The sequence below is a fragment of the Lactuca saligna genome, chromosome 2, assembly GCF_052625555.1.
Source record: "Lactuca saligna cultivar CGN05327 chromosome 2, ASM5262555v1, whole genome shotgun sequence".
Taxonomy (NCBI): Eukaryota; Viridiplantae; Streptophyta; class Magnoliopsida; order Asterales; family Asteraceae; genus Lactuca; species Lactuca saligna.
Window position 1 is genome coordinate 169414741 of NC_136418.1, and position 15884 is coordinate 169430624.

General features: G+C 31.8%; 2 protein-coding genes across 2 annotated transcripts; both read left to right on the forward strand.

Annotated features, from left to right (window-relative positions):
• Window positions 1-696: 696 nt before the first annotated feature.
• On the forward strand, window positions 697-3327 carry CDL1 (Protein kinase superfamily protein). The gene is made up of 5 exons (XM_078981620.1): window positions 697-955; window positions 1482-1678; window positions 1764-1953; window positions 2033-2424; window positions 2674-3327. The coding sequence occupies exons 1-5, from the start codon at window positions 859-861 to the stop codon at window positions 3037-3039; spliced, it is 1242 nt and encodes a 413-aa protein (XP_078837746.1). The 5' UTR covers window positions 697-858; the 3' UTR covers window positions 3040-3327.
• A 1085-nt stretch (window positions 3328-4412) lies between these two features.
• Window positions 4413-7596, forward strand: MOS11 (Protein MODIFIER OF SNC1 11). Its single transcript, XM_078981622.1, has 5 exons — window positions 4413-4843; window positions 6056-6136; window positions 6232-6351; window positions 6441-6530; window positions 6638-7596. The coding sequence occupies exons 1-4, from the start codon at window positions 4527-4529 to the stop codon at window positions 6493-6495; spliced, it is 573 nt and encodes a 190-aa protein (XP_078837748.1). The 5' UTR covers window positions 4413-4526; the 3' UTR covers window positions 6496-6530; window positions 6638-7596.
• Window positions 7597-15884: the final 8288 nt, after the last annotated feature.

The following is a 15884-nucleotide window of genomic DNA, read 5'->3' on the forward strand; positions in this document are numbered from 1 at the left end:
TTTATCATTTTACTAACATTTGTTGAGTATTGTTTTTTGAAACTATAAAGATGAAACTTTTTTCACATATATAGTTAAAAAAAAATTATGATTTTTTTTTAACCGCAATGTTTTTATAATATTTGATATTTTTAAAATTTTAAAGTTTTTAACAACTATTTTTAAGTATATAAAATATATATTTTTATTTTGTTTGTTAAATCATTTAATTATCTAAATATAAAACCTAAGAAATATCTAATATCAAAATATATTTTGGTGATATAAAATAAAATGTTACTAACTACAAGGGTTAAATATGACAAATCTTAAAAAAAAATAAAAATATTTATCAAAATAAGTGTTTGAAGCAACTTCTAAAATAAGTCTTATTTTAGAATAAACAATTTCTAACAACGATATTAAGTGATGTCTTATTTTCTTAAAGTTAATGGTTCAAAACTATAAAACAGAGGTCAAATTAGATGTATTTTAGAAATAAAGTCCGATTTTCTGTTTAAAAAAATGCTTTTACAAAAGTTTCTTAAATAGTAAAAAACTTTAAAAAAGCTACCATTAAAGTCAAGGAAAACAATAAGATAAATACGTTTACTTTATAATTTTGTATAATTTCTTGTTACAATACAGAATAAAAAAGATGAATTAAAAACACTTTTATTGTTGTTTTGTAGCCATAGATTGAATACAAGAAACAAGTTTTTTTGGTTTCATTTTCCAACACATCGGAGCTTACCAATAAAATATGTGGGCGTCTCTCTTATTGAGCTGTTGAGTGCCCTCAGTTTACAAATCACAACTGTCTGAGAATAGCAGGAGGAGAGAGAGAGAGAGAGAGAGAGAGAGAGAGAGAGAGAGAGAATGGGGTGGTTTCCATGCTCTGGACATTCAAAGCCAACATCAAAGAAGAAGAAGAGGAAGAAGAATCGCTCACTCGATCCGATTCAACCCTCCTCAGGTACTCCATCTATATCTGCTTCTTCTTCAAGTTTTCGTTTCCCCTTTTTTGCCGGAAAATCGCAAGAAAATTCGATGTAATATCATTATTTGAATCATCTTCTGATGATTTTACTGTAACCATTTCATATAAGTTGTTAATTTCTCTGATTTTTTGGAGTTTAAAGAAGATTATACCTACCGATTCTACCTGCTTCTCTTGCTTTTCATTGTTGTGTTATTAGGTTTTCCTTGAGAATAATTAATTCGAATATTGTACGCCTTCTTATAGACGTAATCTTGTTCCTTTTCTTCTTCTTTTGACTTCAAATTCATTCCATTTTGTGTGCGTTCAAGTGATTAAATAATGATGCAAGAATTGAGAAACCTTCAGCTATGTTTTATAACTCTATTACATATCGGTTCAATTCCTAAACTGAATGCTGTTCTCTTGAGCTATATGCATAATATTTTGCCTCAAGCAGTTTCGTATTTCATACGTGTTTGATTGTTTATTGTTCTTTGTTTCTCACATACACATCTTTAAGTGAGCATTAGGTCAAATCCATCATTCAAATCAAAGGAAGGAGCGATCAAAGATGGGGGATCAGGTCATATTGCCGCTCAAACATTCACATTCCGTGAACTGGCAGCTGCAACTAAAAATTTCAGGGGTGGTGATTGTCTTCTCGGAGAAGGAGGCTTTGGTAGAGTATACAAAGGCCGACTTGAAAGTTCTAATCAAGTCAGTTCAATTTCATTACACATGAAAAAGATTGCATTTTCACTTTGATTCCAAATCTGTATTCATAGTTTTCCATTTTTTGTAGATTGTAGCCATCAAGCAACTAGATCGCAATGGACTTCAAGGAAACCGTGAATTCCTAGTAGAAGTGTTGATGTTAGGGTTGCTTCATCACCCAAATCTTGTGAACCTAATCGGTTATTGTGCTGATGGAGATCAACGACTACTGGTTTATGAATACATGCCTCTTGGATCTCTTGATGACCATCTCCATGGTACAGACATTAAATTAAAAGACGAAAATACCCTTTGGTTTCCAATGATGATGGACTCATAATTCCTGTGTTGTTGCAGATCCGTTACCTGGCAAGAAACGAGTGGATTGGAATACAAGAATGAAAATTGCTGCTGGAGCTGCGAAAGGGCTGGAATATCTTCATGATAAAGCAAGTCCACCTGTAATATATCGGGATTTAAAATGCTCAAATATATTACTTGGGGAAAATTATCACCCAAAACTTTCTGATTTTGGGTTAGCAAAACTTGGGCCAGTGGGGGACAACACACACGTGTCGACACGTGTGATGGGTACATATGGATACTGTGCTCCGGAATACGCGATGACTGGACAATTAACCCTAAAATCAGACGTGTACAGCTTTGGTGTTGTCCTTTTGGAGATCATCACAGGCCGAAAAGCAATTGATAATTCCAAAACAGGAGGCGAGCAGAATTTGGTTGCATGGGTAAGTCATTAGTCATTAGTCATTAGTCATTATTCATCCCAATTCCCAAACAAATCATTTTTTTCTGTTGAAAACACGGTAGGCCAATGTATATTAATTTTGGGAATGCTAATAATTTAATGTGCTGATATTGTTGTCTCATGTCTCTCCATCATGTTACTTAAAGTCTCATGTCACATCACATCAAAAACATGTAAAAACTAAAAAGTAAAATTGTAAATCTAATCTTTTTTATTTTTATTTATTTAGGCAAGACCTTTGTTTAAAGACCGAAGAAAGTTTTGTCAGATAGCGGATCCATCACTTGAGGGCCAGTACCCAACACGGGGTCTGTTTCAGGCTCTTGCGGTTGCAGCCATGTGTGTCCAGGATCAACCCAACATGCGACCCGTTATAGCCGATGTCGTTACAGCCTTGACCTATCTTGCTTCACAGAAATACGACCCGATTTCAAACCCGAACCCGAACCCGAACCCAAACCCACGGTGGTCGCCTTCCACTCCTCCAAGATCAAAACGTGACAATCATAAAAAACAGGGCGGCAGTAGCGGCGGCAGCAGCGGCAGTGTGAGCACCAGTGGATCTGAGAAAAATCACACCAAAAATTTCTTTTAAGGTTTTGGAGTTTCATCATCATATCATATGTATGTTGAGTCCTGCTTTATCATCTTGCTGTACAGTAGTTATATAATTATGTTAGATACGTGTATATTTATATATTTATTAATTTTATGTAGACAAACAGCATCTGTTTGATTTATATGTCATAAAGGTTTGTAGTAGTGGACACTGGACAGGTATATCTATTTTCTACTGGATTATCAGTTGTTACTATGTTTTTATTTTTCGGTTGTATGTGTTGATAAATGGTTTTACTTATAGGCATGTTTATATTATTCTTAAGTTGTGTTGCTTTTGTTCGGTTTTGATCAGATTTACGAATATATGTAATTGATATGAATATGATTGTAGAAAAACAAGGTTGATCTTTTTGTTTTAGTTTATATTTAAGGAAGGGTCAGACTAGTTCCTAAATTTTCTATTTTTCTCATCCCTAATTTTATACTGACCAGATGTTTACCCAAATGCTGTGTGAAAATATTAATACACGTGTTTTGATTAGAGGTGCACAATGCTTATCGTTTTCTTTAACTATCCCCATAAAATTGGGCCGGTTTTTTTATACCCGTTTTTTCTTTTCTCTTTTATTTTTTTAAACCAAAAAATACCAAATAAACTAGTTTTTCTAGAGAAATTATTCTTCTACTTTTTGTTTCTACAAATCATTCTATCCATTTAAATGATGATATTTGTCATATTAGTATCCAAAAATATCATTAAATTTCATTAAATGAACATTAAATATTACATATATCATCATTTAATTAGGTAGGATGATATATATAAAAACAAAATGTAAGAGGATATTTAATTTCTCTTTTTTCCAATATAATTTCATTTAAAGAAAAAAACACCAAACCGATTATAACCAAAATCGGTATAGAGAAAATTAGATTTTTTAAAATCAAAACCGGTGTAAAACTTGTATTTGTGCACCTAGTTTTGATAGAAATAAATAACCAAATCGACGTCAATACTTTATTATTATTATTTTAATAACAAAGATTTTATTTCGTGTTTCTTTTAGGTAAAAAAGTTAATATGTCGTTTATGGAAAAGCCGTGTCAACTTTATACTATTTTATAAGTTTTTTCTGTCCATCGTTTTCCCACTTCCATCCAATATGGATTTAAAAAAAATAAGTTTAAAGATCTTTAAATAAATTTTAAATCCGAAATTGAAAAAAAAACAGATAAACAACTATTGAGGTCCCCCGATTTTTTTGACACCAGTAGTGATAGTTAAGTGGTAACGCGCAAACGTTTTATTCATTTTAATATCATGAATTTTAGAATTTACATTTTGACCCCTTAAGTTTCAATTGTTAAACCACCGACCCCGGCCCAAGGTGAGAGGATATAGTAGCTAAAGGGGTAAACGATCCCAAATTAGGGCACATAAATCATCTCATCATCTCTCTTCTTTCACGGAAATCGAATCGTTTGGACCTCTTCACTCGTCACTCATCGCTCATCAGCTCAATGACGACGCCTGCAGCGAATGCGACGACGACGACGACCCAGACCGACGACCATCATGCGAAGACCCTAGACCCTCCTGCCACAACAACCGAAGACGTATCCACCGAGAAATCACCAGCTTCCTCCACCGACAGGAAAGACGGTGATTCCGGTGACACAAAGTTGAAAACTACAGATCCGGCCACCGTCACGGCGGACAACAGCAGCGACGATGGTGCTTCTGTTACCGATACTCAGAGGAAGATTCGCCGTGCGGAGCGTTTTGGTATGCCAGTTCAACTATCTGAAGAAGAAAAACGGAATTCTCGTGCGGAGAGGTAATTATACTATAGCAATATTTATTCCTCTTCCTGTATTTATGCATGTTTCTCATGTAAAGGTCTGTTTATGATAATCTAGGGTTCTGGAATTTTCTTAAGAAGGAGTCTATATACTAAACTAGGGTTTTGGCTTTTCATATTCACCAATTTTTATCATGTAATTTGTTTTAACTTAGGGGCTTCAATCACTGCTCTTACGCGCCGTGGCCACTCTCATGCTTTGTGGTGCCCTTTTTCAACCGTTTCAGTTCATGGTTTCTTGTTTTTATGGGTGTTTAGTGATTATAATAATGAAGAGAGTAGGGCTAGGGTTTAGCTTTCGTACGATATTGATAGAATAGAAGCAGTGGGGATTCGCTGGAGAATGGTCTCAACTCCATCTGTAGCATACCAAGACATATACAAACCCCTTAGTCTACTGTCTAACTAAATGGCCAATTTACGCATTTTCATTTATTAGCATCCAAGTATACCCCTTAGACCCAAGAACCCCTAACCCAAAAAACTTAGTTTTGGCGCCCAGAGGTCGCTGTTTTGTATTCCTCTTAAGTCTTAATCTCTTATATTCCCCTTCTTTCTTTCAATTCGCCCTTGAACATGTTTTAAGTCATGAATTTGATATAGAAGAGCATATACCGTCATCCTATCTTCATATAACATATCTCAACCTTTTTCACGATAGTTAACCACTTGTTATCATCCTCACATGATCACTCCTTTAAAAAAACAAGTCTTAGTAATCAAGACAGTCACAAGGTTAGTGATTAATTTCCCTTCAAGACTATGCCAACTTGACAATGGCAACTTCATTTGTCTATTTTTCATAATTGCTGCATGCTGTGTTTTGGTCAAGATAACCCCTTTTATTGAAATTCCATAATTCATTCATTCCCTATAACCTCACAAATGAATCTCTTCTTTTTCCCTTAAATTTTCCATAATTAAAGTCAACCCCAGTCAGTTTCTCATGATAGCAACCAGCTTTTTGGCGAAAATATGTGTCATTTTGTTGAAAAATCTAGAATTGTTGAAATATGTCGCCTGAAAAAGCAATCACACAAATATGATACCTCATTTGATAAACGTTTTGTTTAGTCAATCAGAAGGCTGCTTGTTGAGTTTATATATATATATATATATATATATATATATATATATATATATATATATATATATATATATATATATATATAACACTTTGTACTTCAGGTTTGGTACTCCACCTGGCACACAAGGTTCAGGAGCCACAAAGAAAGCTGAAGAGCTGAAAAGGAAAGCTAGAGCGGAGAGGTTGTTATGACTTATGAGCACATCATCAAATAATAATAATAATAATGATTTATATTTTTTTGATTTTTAATCATCAAATTATTCTATGTTCTCAGATTTGGGATGACCCAAGCCACTGAAGAAGATGTGAAAAAGAAGGCTAGACTTTCTAGGTTTGGTTCAGCTTCAAGTGCTGATCCTCTTGAAGAACAGAAAAAGAAAGCAAGGGCACTCAGGTAATTTACTTCCTTTATTAACATAGATTATATATATATTTTTTTGTTGGCAGTTTTGTTTAATACTATGAAGTTTTGTTCTTGTACAGGTTCTCAGGGGCACAGAAGGCAACTGTTGCTGGCAAGGCTGGTGGAGAAGCTTGATGTCTGCCTGCTTGCTTGCACTTTTTTATTTTTCAGTGAGACCCTTATTCACTTGAGTTTAACTTTTTTTTTTTTTTTTTTTTTTTTTTTTTTTTTTTCTTGTGCCTTTAATGTAACTCTTTTTTTTTTTTTTTAAATGCAGGTTAGAATTGTGAAATCTTTTGATCCCCAAACAACCCTTTTGTTGATTATGGAGTTACAGTAATAGTTCCTCTTCCTCTGGTATTGGTAAAACTGGTGTCCCCCCTTGTTAATTGATAGCAATCTCCTCAGTCAGTGTCTTTAAATTTAAAAAAAAAAAATATATACAAGGTATTATAGATATGAAATAGTGTGTGAATGAGGTTAGATTTTAGGAGAATATGATTTAAAAGAAGAAGCAACTAGTGCCTAAGCTGCATTTGAATCTCTAATCTATATTCTCTAGAGTGGTAGTCTTCAATCCCATGCCATGCTCAATTTCTCAAATTTTGGGGTTTCAAATGCTTAGCAATAGCGTCAAAGTTGATGCTTCTTGTTTGAAATATATTTTATCAAAATCTTGAAAAATGGTAGTGTAGTTTAAAACATATATAAATATGATCACATGATGGATTTTCAGTGTTTTGGTACCCACGTACTTCCTCAGGTAATGAAAGTTGCATCATAGTAAAAGTAAAACCAAGAATCATGGATCGGATGTTAGGTTGGATGATATGCGTTAGTTACTAATTTATTGTTTTTTTTTTTTTTTTTGGATTTTGATAGTTTAATAATAAAAGATAGGAATATCTGATTTGGAGGATTTAAAAGATTTGCAGGAAATGTTGGTTTGTTTAAGGTGAATCTGTTTTTTTTTTTTTTTTGTGGTTATAGTTGTAGGAGGAGATTGCTATTAATTTTGTTGGGGATGCTTGTTTTGTTAAGAAATTTAGGGACTGAGAGGGAAGGGCAGGACTGTAATTTTTAATCAGACAATGGTTGGTTGTGTTTATGTTAATGTATTATTATAATGCTATATTGGAACCTAAGAGAGTTGTTGAATAGGAAACAGGGGATTTAAGACCAAGATGGTTGTTTTAAACTTTAAATATTGTTTAATGGTTTCATGCCTTCTATAAATCACACCCATCAACGTTACTTTGGATGCCCATTTAGGGTGAAATGTATCCTCTTATGGTTTCACGTCACTGCATTCTTCTTATTATTTTTTTTTTCGGTTTTTATAATATATAACTAATTATTATCCATACTAAAAATATTAAAATTTATGGTTTCTAATTCTCTTGAAATAGAACATAACATTGATACAAGTTCAAGGGTATCATCAGAAAATTTAGAAATGTCATAGTAATATTTTGGTTATTGGAGTAAAAATAAGATATTAATTTTCAAAAAATCTTAAGAATTTGATTGAGTAAACAAAAATAGACATGACACCGACTATATCTGCAATACCAGCCAAAAAGATTAAAGTTTTTGCGGGTATTTTGTTATTTTTTGTAAAAAAAATTTGATTGGAGATTAAACCGAAAAATAATCTAAAATTTTGAGATTTTATTGAAAATTTCTCTTGGATTTAATTGATGTTTAATAAAAACTAAAACAAAAAATGGAGAATTTCATTTATATGCTTGTAAACTTTTATTATTATGTCTTGTAAATGTAGTCTTATAAATCATATAAATATATACCTAAACACTTAATTTAATTATAAATAATCTATTATATAATTAAAAATATTATTTTGAAATTAGAGTATAACTAAATTACTAAAATACCTATTTGCAGGCATTCCCACAATCAATCCCTTTGTTGATAATATGGTTATTAATAACATGATAATGTTTTTTCTAATCGAATAAAAAAATGCAATTACCAGGTTTTGTTGATCAAATATGTAATCACAATGATTCGGTTTTACTAATTGGGTACACAATCACCAGGTCCTATTTAAACCGATCAAATATGTATGTAACACCCTGGTTCGAGTCGATTCATAATTTGGGGCTGTGACCCGAAGATTAAGTATCATAAGGCTTCGGGCTTTTAGGGAAAGAGAGGTTTAGACCCTTTTGGATGAGGGTAATGTAGATTATGCGATCCAAGAGTTCAGGTGTGCTTTTGAGCCCAAGGGTATAATGGTAAAAGATGATGGTTTAGGCCTCTTATGAATTGAGGAATTTAGTTCGAGATGTTTTTAGCAATCAGTAATTAGATAGAGTTGTAGAGCTCCTCAATACCTTTCTATGGATATAAGGATTGTCGAAAACGGAGTTGGAACGAAGAAGTTGTGACCGTTTGAAGTTATGAGGGTTTTGGGCTAAGCCAAGTACACTGGACGTACTGGGTTGGGATGATCTCGGAATGCCATTGAGTACGCTGGGTATACCTGGAGTACACTCAACGTACTCAAGTCAGATGCAAACCCTAATTTAAGGTCTTTGACCCTATTTAAAGACCTTAACTCATTTCCAACCTTTCTAATCTTCAGCCTTACTCCCCTCTAACCCTAAATTCGAAACCCTAGCCCCCATTTGAAAGAATTTTGAGCCTTGGAGTGATTTTGGTGGATTTTTGGTGCATTTGGAAGAAGAATAACACCTTGGTGAGAAGTGTTAGTTGTCTTGGAGTTTGGAGATCTAGTCCTTGTTCATCTTGATTTAGCTTTTGGAGGTATAAAGTTTTAACCTTGATGGCTTTCTCATGTAGATCTAGTTTGGATTATGGTTTTTCATGTTTTGGTCCTATGGTGGTGGTTCTTGTTAGTAGAAGTTACTCTAGGACCTTTGAGCCTCATATTTGGTCTTTGCTAAGGTCATTAAGTCATAAAAATCAGATCTTAATGAGTATAATCATTCCATATATTAATTGATAGTTTTTAGATGAAGTTTAAGACTTAGGGATTTGGTTTGGACCCCATTAAGCCATGTAAAGTCATAAAGTCAGGAACTTTATGACTTAAGACATCCCTTAGATGTTAGATCTGCGTTTAGACGTTTTGGTCTTAAGCATTAAGTCCGAAAAATGAGAAATGTTCACCAAAGGTGTATGTTGGGTGTATATATGCATACACTCAACGTAATGCATGCTTTCCCCGACTCCCCTCTAGGACGGGTTATACATTCGGCTTCAATAAGCATTATGCAGGGCGTACTTGCGGGGTTCCCTTTTTGGTTCTTCGGTCTTTTGGGATATTGGGCCATGAGTTGTTGGGTCAGTTATGAGAAGGGTAAAATAGTCTTTTATCCATTGGAATAATAAAAAATGAACCATACCATGGATTATGGAAATTGCCTTAATTATTGATTACAAATAATTTGGTTGTGTTTAATGCGAGGAACCCGGTAGCAGCAACACGTGTGTGTTCGGTTATCTCGGATTGATGTGAATCTCTACACTATACTAAGGGGTCAAAGGCACTAATGTCGACCCATAGAATTATGTTATGTAGAAAGACCAAGTGGTGACACCTGACAATTGCATGAAAGACCTGGATAAGGCTCCCGACAAAATTATATGCAAGACCAACATTTGGACCTTGGCAATTATATGTAGTATGTTAGTTGTCTTTGTGATACTTGCATGAAAGACCAGGATGTGGCTCTTGGCACTTGTCTATGAGACCAAGGGTTCGGCTCCCGGCTTAACAAGTAAAGACCATGATAAGGCTCATGGCATAATGACAATTATAAGACTATGGATGACACATCTCAATCTCTATTGTATGTATGGTATGTGGTATTTTGAGGAACTACTTAAGCTTTGTGCTTACGGTTTATGTTTGTGGTTTCAGGTACTTCCGGTTCGAAAAAGGAAGGGTCTGGCTTGATCATAACGCATCCACCCATGTTTCTGCATTTTATGATTTTGAGATTGTACTTTGATAATTCTTTTCATTTTGATGTGCTTTTGAATGGTTGAAAGGAATAAATAGTATTTATATGTTGAACTAAAAATGAAAATTTTACCTTATGGTTTTTGGGTTGTTACAATGCAATCACTAGGTTTTGCAACTACAATCAATTATAACTATGGAATCACCAATTTTGTTAATCGATTATGCATAATATGAAGTGACAAAGAATATGGGTGACAAATCAGGTAATTGTGTTGTGTTTTTGTCTAACATGACAAAGTTTTATGTAACACGAACACAAAAATGAACCGATTCGAAAACGAAAAACACGACAAGACATGACAAAGATAACATAAAATAACAATTGATTTATTTAATTAATATTTAATCATCCATAACAAGACAAACACGAAAAACACGACAAACAAATGTTAAATTGTGACAATTTCGTTTCGAATTTTAAACACGAATACGACATTGTGTTTTTTACACTTGACATGAACATGAATTCAAATTTTAATTTTGTCCTAATTTCGTTTCATGTCGTGTCTTTTGTCGTGCCATGTCATCAGTTATCATTCTAAAAAAGAATAAAAATTGTTAATAACCAAATTGGGACTAAGGATATTGATTATGGAAATGATTATAAATGGGTATTAATAATTTAGTTCTAATCTGATTCAAAGATAATGTTTTTAATTTTTAAAAAGATTAATTATCATTAAAAAGGATAAATCATTCTTTTTAATTTTTATATGGACTAAAACCACAATAAAATCTAAAAATAATGACCACTTTACAATTTTGAAATCACATGAACCACAGTGGCGGAAACAGGATCAAAGTAAAGTAGTATCTCAATTTTATATTTAGGGCAACCTAAATTTTTTTTCGGGGTACCTGGGTTCAGGGCCGGCTTAACCAGTTTGGGGGCTCTAAGCGACCAAAAATTTGGGACCATTTGATATTTACTATACTTAATGTTATAAACCCTCCTCCTTTATCCGGGCTTGGGACCAACAATAATAAACTAAAAAGTTTACAAATAGCGGAGTTAATTTTTTTTTATGTATATGTTTTTGTGAATATATTTTATGACATAAAGTTAATTTTTCTAGCTTTTTTAGATGCAAATTCTTTAATAAAATTAACATAATCAATTTCTTTTACTAAATGTTTTTCAATTGACAAAATATAATCCATTTAAAATTTCTTGTGACATTGTAGATCTTAAATAATTTTTTTCGTAGTTTTAATTTAGAAAAACTTCTTTCTGTAGAGGCAACGGTTACAAGAATGGTTAACATAATCCTATAGGCAACATATGCATTTGGAAAAGAACTAAACTTTTTAATGTAATTAAGTATATTAATAATTGTATCACGTTCTAAAAGTAAAATATGTCTTAAAAGTTTTAGTTCATGAAATAAATCTAAACCATCAATATCTAAGCTATCATAATGCTTTAAAGGTTTTTCAAGATTTAAACAATGTTCTTTTAAAGTATTTTCATCAAATGATTTTAATTTTTTTATACTAGAAAACCAAAAAGATTTTTGAACTCGTTAAATTGCTCATTTTTAAGTGAAGTAATGCCTTATCTACAACGTATAAAAAGTAATTAGTTTTAAATAACTGAATATAAGTTTTAATAGTTTCATTAGCAACATTTTCATCATATTGTCTATTTCTTTGAATGATACGTTTTTCACGAAATTTAGGTTTTACATTCATTTTTAAAACCAATTCTTTTGCATAATCTAAAGCCTTTTCAAATCCGTTTTAATTTTTGGAGTTCTGAAGTTCATATGTAGCTAAACATTTAGCTTCACTTTTAATTTTTGGATCTCCACAACTTTTGGATAATTGTAAAAGTGTTTTTCTTAATTGTGGTGCTTAAAATCTAATTGCTTTTACACTTTCTACCATACTTTCCTAACGAGTTCGTGGTAATGATTTAAGTGTTAGGTTTGATATATTATCTTGTAATATTTTCCACCTTTGAGTTGATGAAGCAAATATTGAATATATACGTTGTATAACTCCAAAATATTCACTAGCTTTATCACACGAATTAGTCATATCACAAATTACTAAATTTAAACTATGACAACCACACAGAGTGTAAAATGCTCTAGGGTTAATATATAACAATCGTTTCTGTGCACATTGATGTTTTCTTTTCATATTTGATCCATTGTCATAACCTTGACCCATAACATTATTTATATCTAGTCCTGTATTTTTAATTTCATTAACTATAACATCATAAGCCTTAACCGGTTGTATTATCTATAACTAAAAATCCTAGAAAGTACTCCTTAACTTCAATTGGAGTTGTTGAAAAATCTAAACATCGTAAGATAATTGACATTTGTTCCTTATGACTTGTATCGGGAGTACAATCAAGTATTATTGAAAAGTATTTAGCCTATTTTACTTTTTTAATAATTTCACTTTTAATTTCTTCTCCTAATAAACTAATAAGTTCATTTTACATATTGTGTCCAAGATAATGATTATGAATTTCTTTGTCATTAATTCTCCTAATATGTTCTTGCATAATAAGATCAAATTCCGCAATCATTTCAATTATAGTTAAAAAATTACTATTATTTTCTTCATAAATCTTTTTATTTGTTCCACCAAATGCTAAATTATTTTTTCCTAAAGTTTTTACTACAACAATGATTCTTATTAACACATTTTTCTAATGTTCTTTTTATTTATTTATTTGTTCTTGGATTTGCTTGTCAATTGTTTTATTATTTGCTAATCTAGTTTCTAAGTCAATCCATGACCCCATATATTAAGAATATGTCCGTTACTTGCTTCGTGTCTTTTTAATATATTAGAAATATTGTTCCAATCATTATTACCTTTATGTGCTAACGAACATGTAGATGTATTTACATTAAATAATTTAAAACAAAAACAAAAAACTCTATCTACATCTATGGAATAAACCAACCATGTTCGTTTGTATTTTTCTCCATTTGGTATTTTTTACATATAAAGAGATGTACTAAAGCTTCTTAAATGTTGATCTTTTGGAAATTTAAAATCATAAATTTTAATAGGATTTTTTTTCTACGATTAAATCTCTTAAATTAGTACTAATATTATTCCATCTACTTGGATCATATATGTTTAAAGGCGTGTTATCATCTTCACAGTTAGTTTGTTCGTTATCACTTTCAATATTAGTTTGTTCGTTATCAAATTCAATATTACTTTATTCGTTATTATTTTCACTATTAGTTAGTTCGTTATCAATCGCAACATTAGTTTTTTCATTATCATTTTCAATATTAACCGGTTCATTATTATTTTCAATATCAGTTGGTTCATGATCATTATTATTAACATTAGCTTGTTCTTGTTCATTATCAACATTAGTTTGTTGTTGTTCATTATCAATGTTTTTGTTTGTAGTTAAATATTTTAAAAAATACCATTTTGTTTATCTATAAAAGCTTCTTCTTGCATTTTTCGTTTCCTTTTTGAAGCACCGAATTCGTATTTTCTCTTTGACATGATTATTAATTATTTGATTAATAATAACTATAAGTTTATAAGATATGGATTAGGATTATACCGCCCCTGAGATAATGAAAAACTAAAAAATGATGAAATCTATCAATCTAGAATCAGTGAACAGTGGAATCAGTGAACAATGGAATCAATGGACAATGGAATCTTCCAATCTGAAATAAAAAAAACAGAAAATTGAAAAGATTAACAACTTTGATCATTCATGCCATTTGGATAAAGCCAAAACAATTAAAATACAAATTACATAACTTAATAATAAAACATTGTGTTTAATCACAAGAAATTATATAACATGATGTCAAACAAGAATCTCATTCAAAACAAAACCAAATTATGAGACCAAATAACTTAAACTGTTTAGGTAATTGATTTAACGGTTATGTGATACCAAAAATATAAATTCAAAACGTTTTCTATTTTGTATGCTATATTTATAATGAAATAAGTTATATACAAATGACAAATCTACTTGAAATCTTACATTACAATTCCACATGATTTTGTTAATAATTACGAACCAAACATTGTCCAATACTATCACATGTTAATTTATTATGAAAAAAAACATTCATTAGATTAGATTGCAAATAAAGTTGATTTATTATGAAAAAAGAAAAAAAAAACATTCATATGTAGTCTGCCAATGTCAAGTTGTCAACATTCCTGATTGCAATCAAGTGGATTACTGGAATAATAACTTCTGATCCTACAAGACTAAATTCTATGTATCGGTTCTTCGATTCTTTAACAGTTTAACAATTTAACAAATGCCAATTCATTGAAACTTAAAATTTGAAAAATCTGTGGTTTTGTAATGTGACTAATGTCAATTGTTACAAGGTTAACCCTAATTAATTGGCTATTAAACCCAATTAGATAATTAGAGATAATCGAAAAATCAAAACTGAAAAGTGATCGTGCATATTACCACTGAGTCCGTGACAGCAGATGAGAATTGAGAAGAAAAGCAGCCCGCAGCCGCCAGCTGATCATCAAGAGAAACCGAGAAGGCTAGATTGAAGAAGGAAGATTGCAAGAAGAACTGAAGAGTGAAGACAACAACGATCGCTTGTCACTTGAAGCCTTTAATCAATTGCCGATTGGAGAAAGGAGAAAAAGAAGGAAGTTTAATCGTCGTGTGTACTGAGTCCATGGACTTGATTGCTTGAAGAATCGATGCAACGTATTTTTTTGGATACTCGGACTGTGGACATTGGATTGAAATTAAACGGGGACCCTATCAATTGGTGGCCTTAAGCCTTATCTTAACACATAAAATAATAAGGTTGACCCTGCCTGGGTTTCCCCGGTTCGGTTTTGGTTTTAAACTCAAACATTAATCGAATCCTTAGCTAACCTCAAGTCTTGTTATATAAACATGAAGTTGAAATATATTTTGATACTTGAATCGATATGGGATTCAAAGTAGATATTAAATGAAGTATGAGGATAACACACTTATATAATAGGCAAAAATTGTTGAGTTTACATATGTTTGGCGATGTGAGATAGAATAAGTGAGAAAAAAAAACAAATGATATGTAAGGAGAAAGCATTGAACCTAAGAGCTTTAGCTTCAATAAATCAACACCTTAACCACTAGCTCTACTATTTGTTTGTGGTTATAACTTAAGGGATGTGTATATATACATTATATCAAAAAAAATTGAAGGATTCGTAAAAAAAAATTACACTACCGAATTTTGTTTGAGGGGTATCCCGGGCTACCCCGAGATCCCCTTGGATCCGCCTCTGTTGAACCAAAACCCGAAAAAAAAAACAAACCATAGAAACTAAGGTGTTATTTGTTTTTTTGAAGAAAAAGTACATAAAGTCTGCGGATCACCTCTGCAGTAGAAGAGGTGGACCAAACGGCTGCAGACTGTAATAAGAAGCGTGTTTGTTTTTTTTTTTAAAATCTGCATGCTGCTGCAGATATTAAAAATTCATATAAACTGATTTTATAATCTGAAAATAGTTTTTTAATACCAAATTT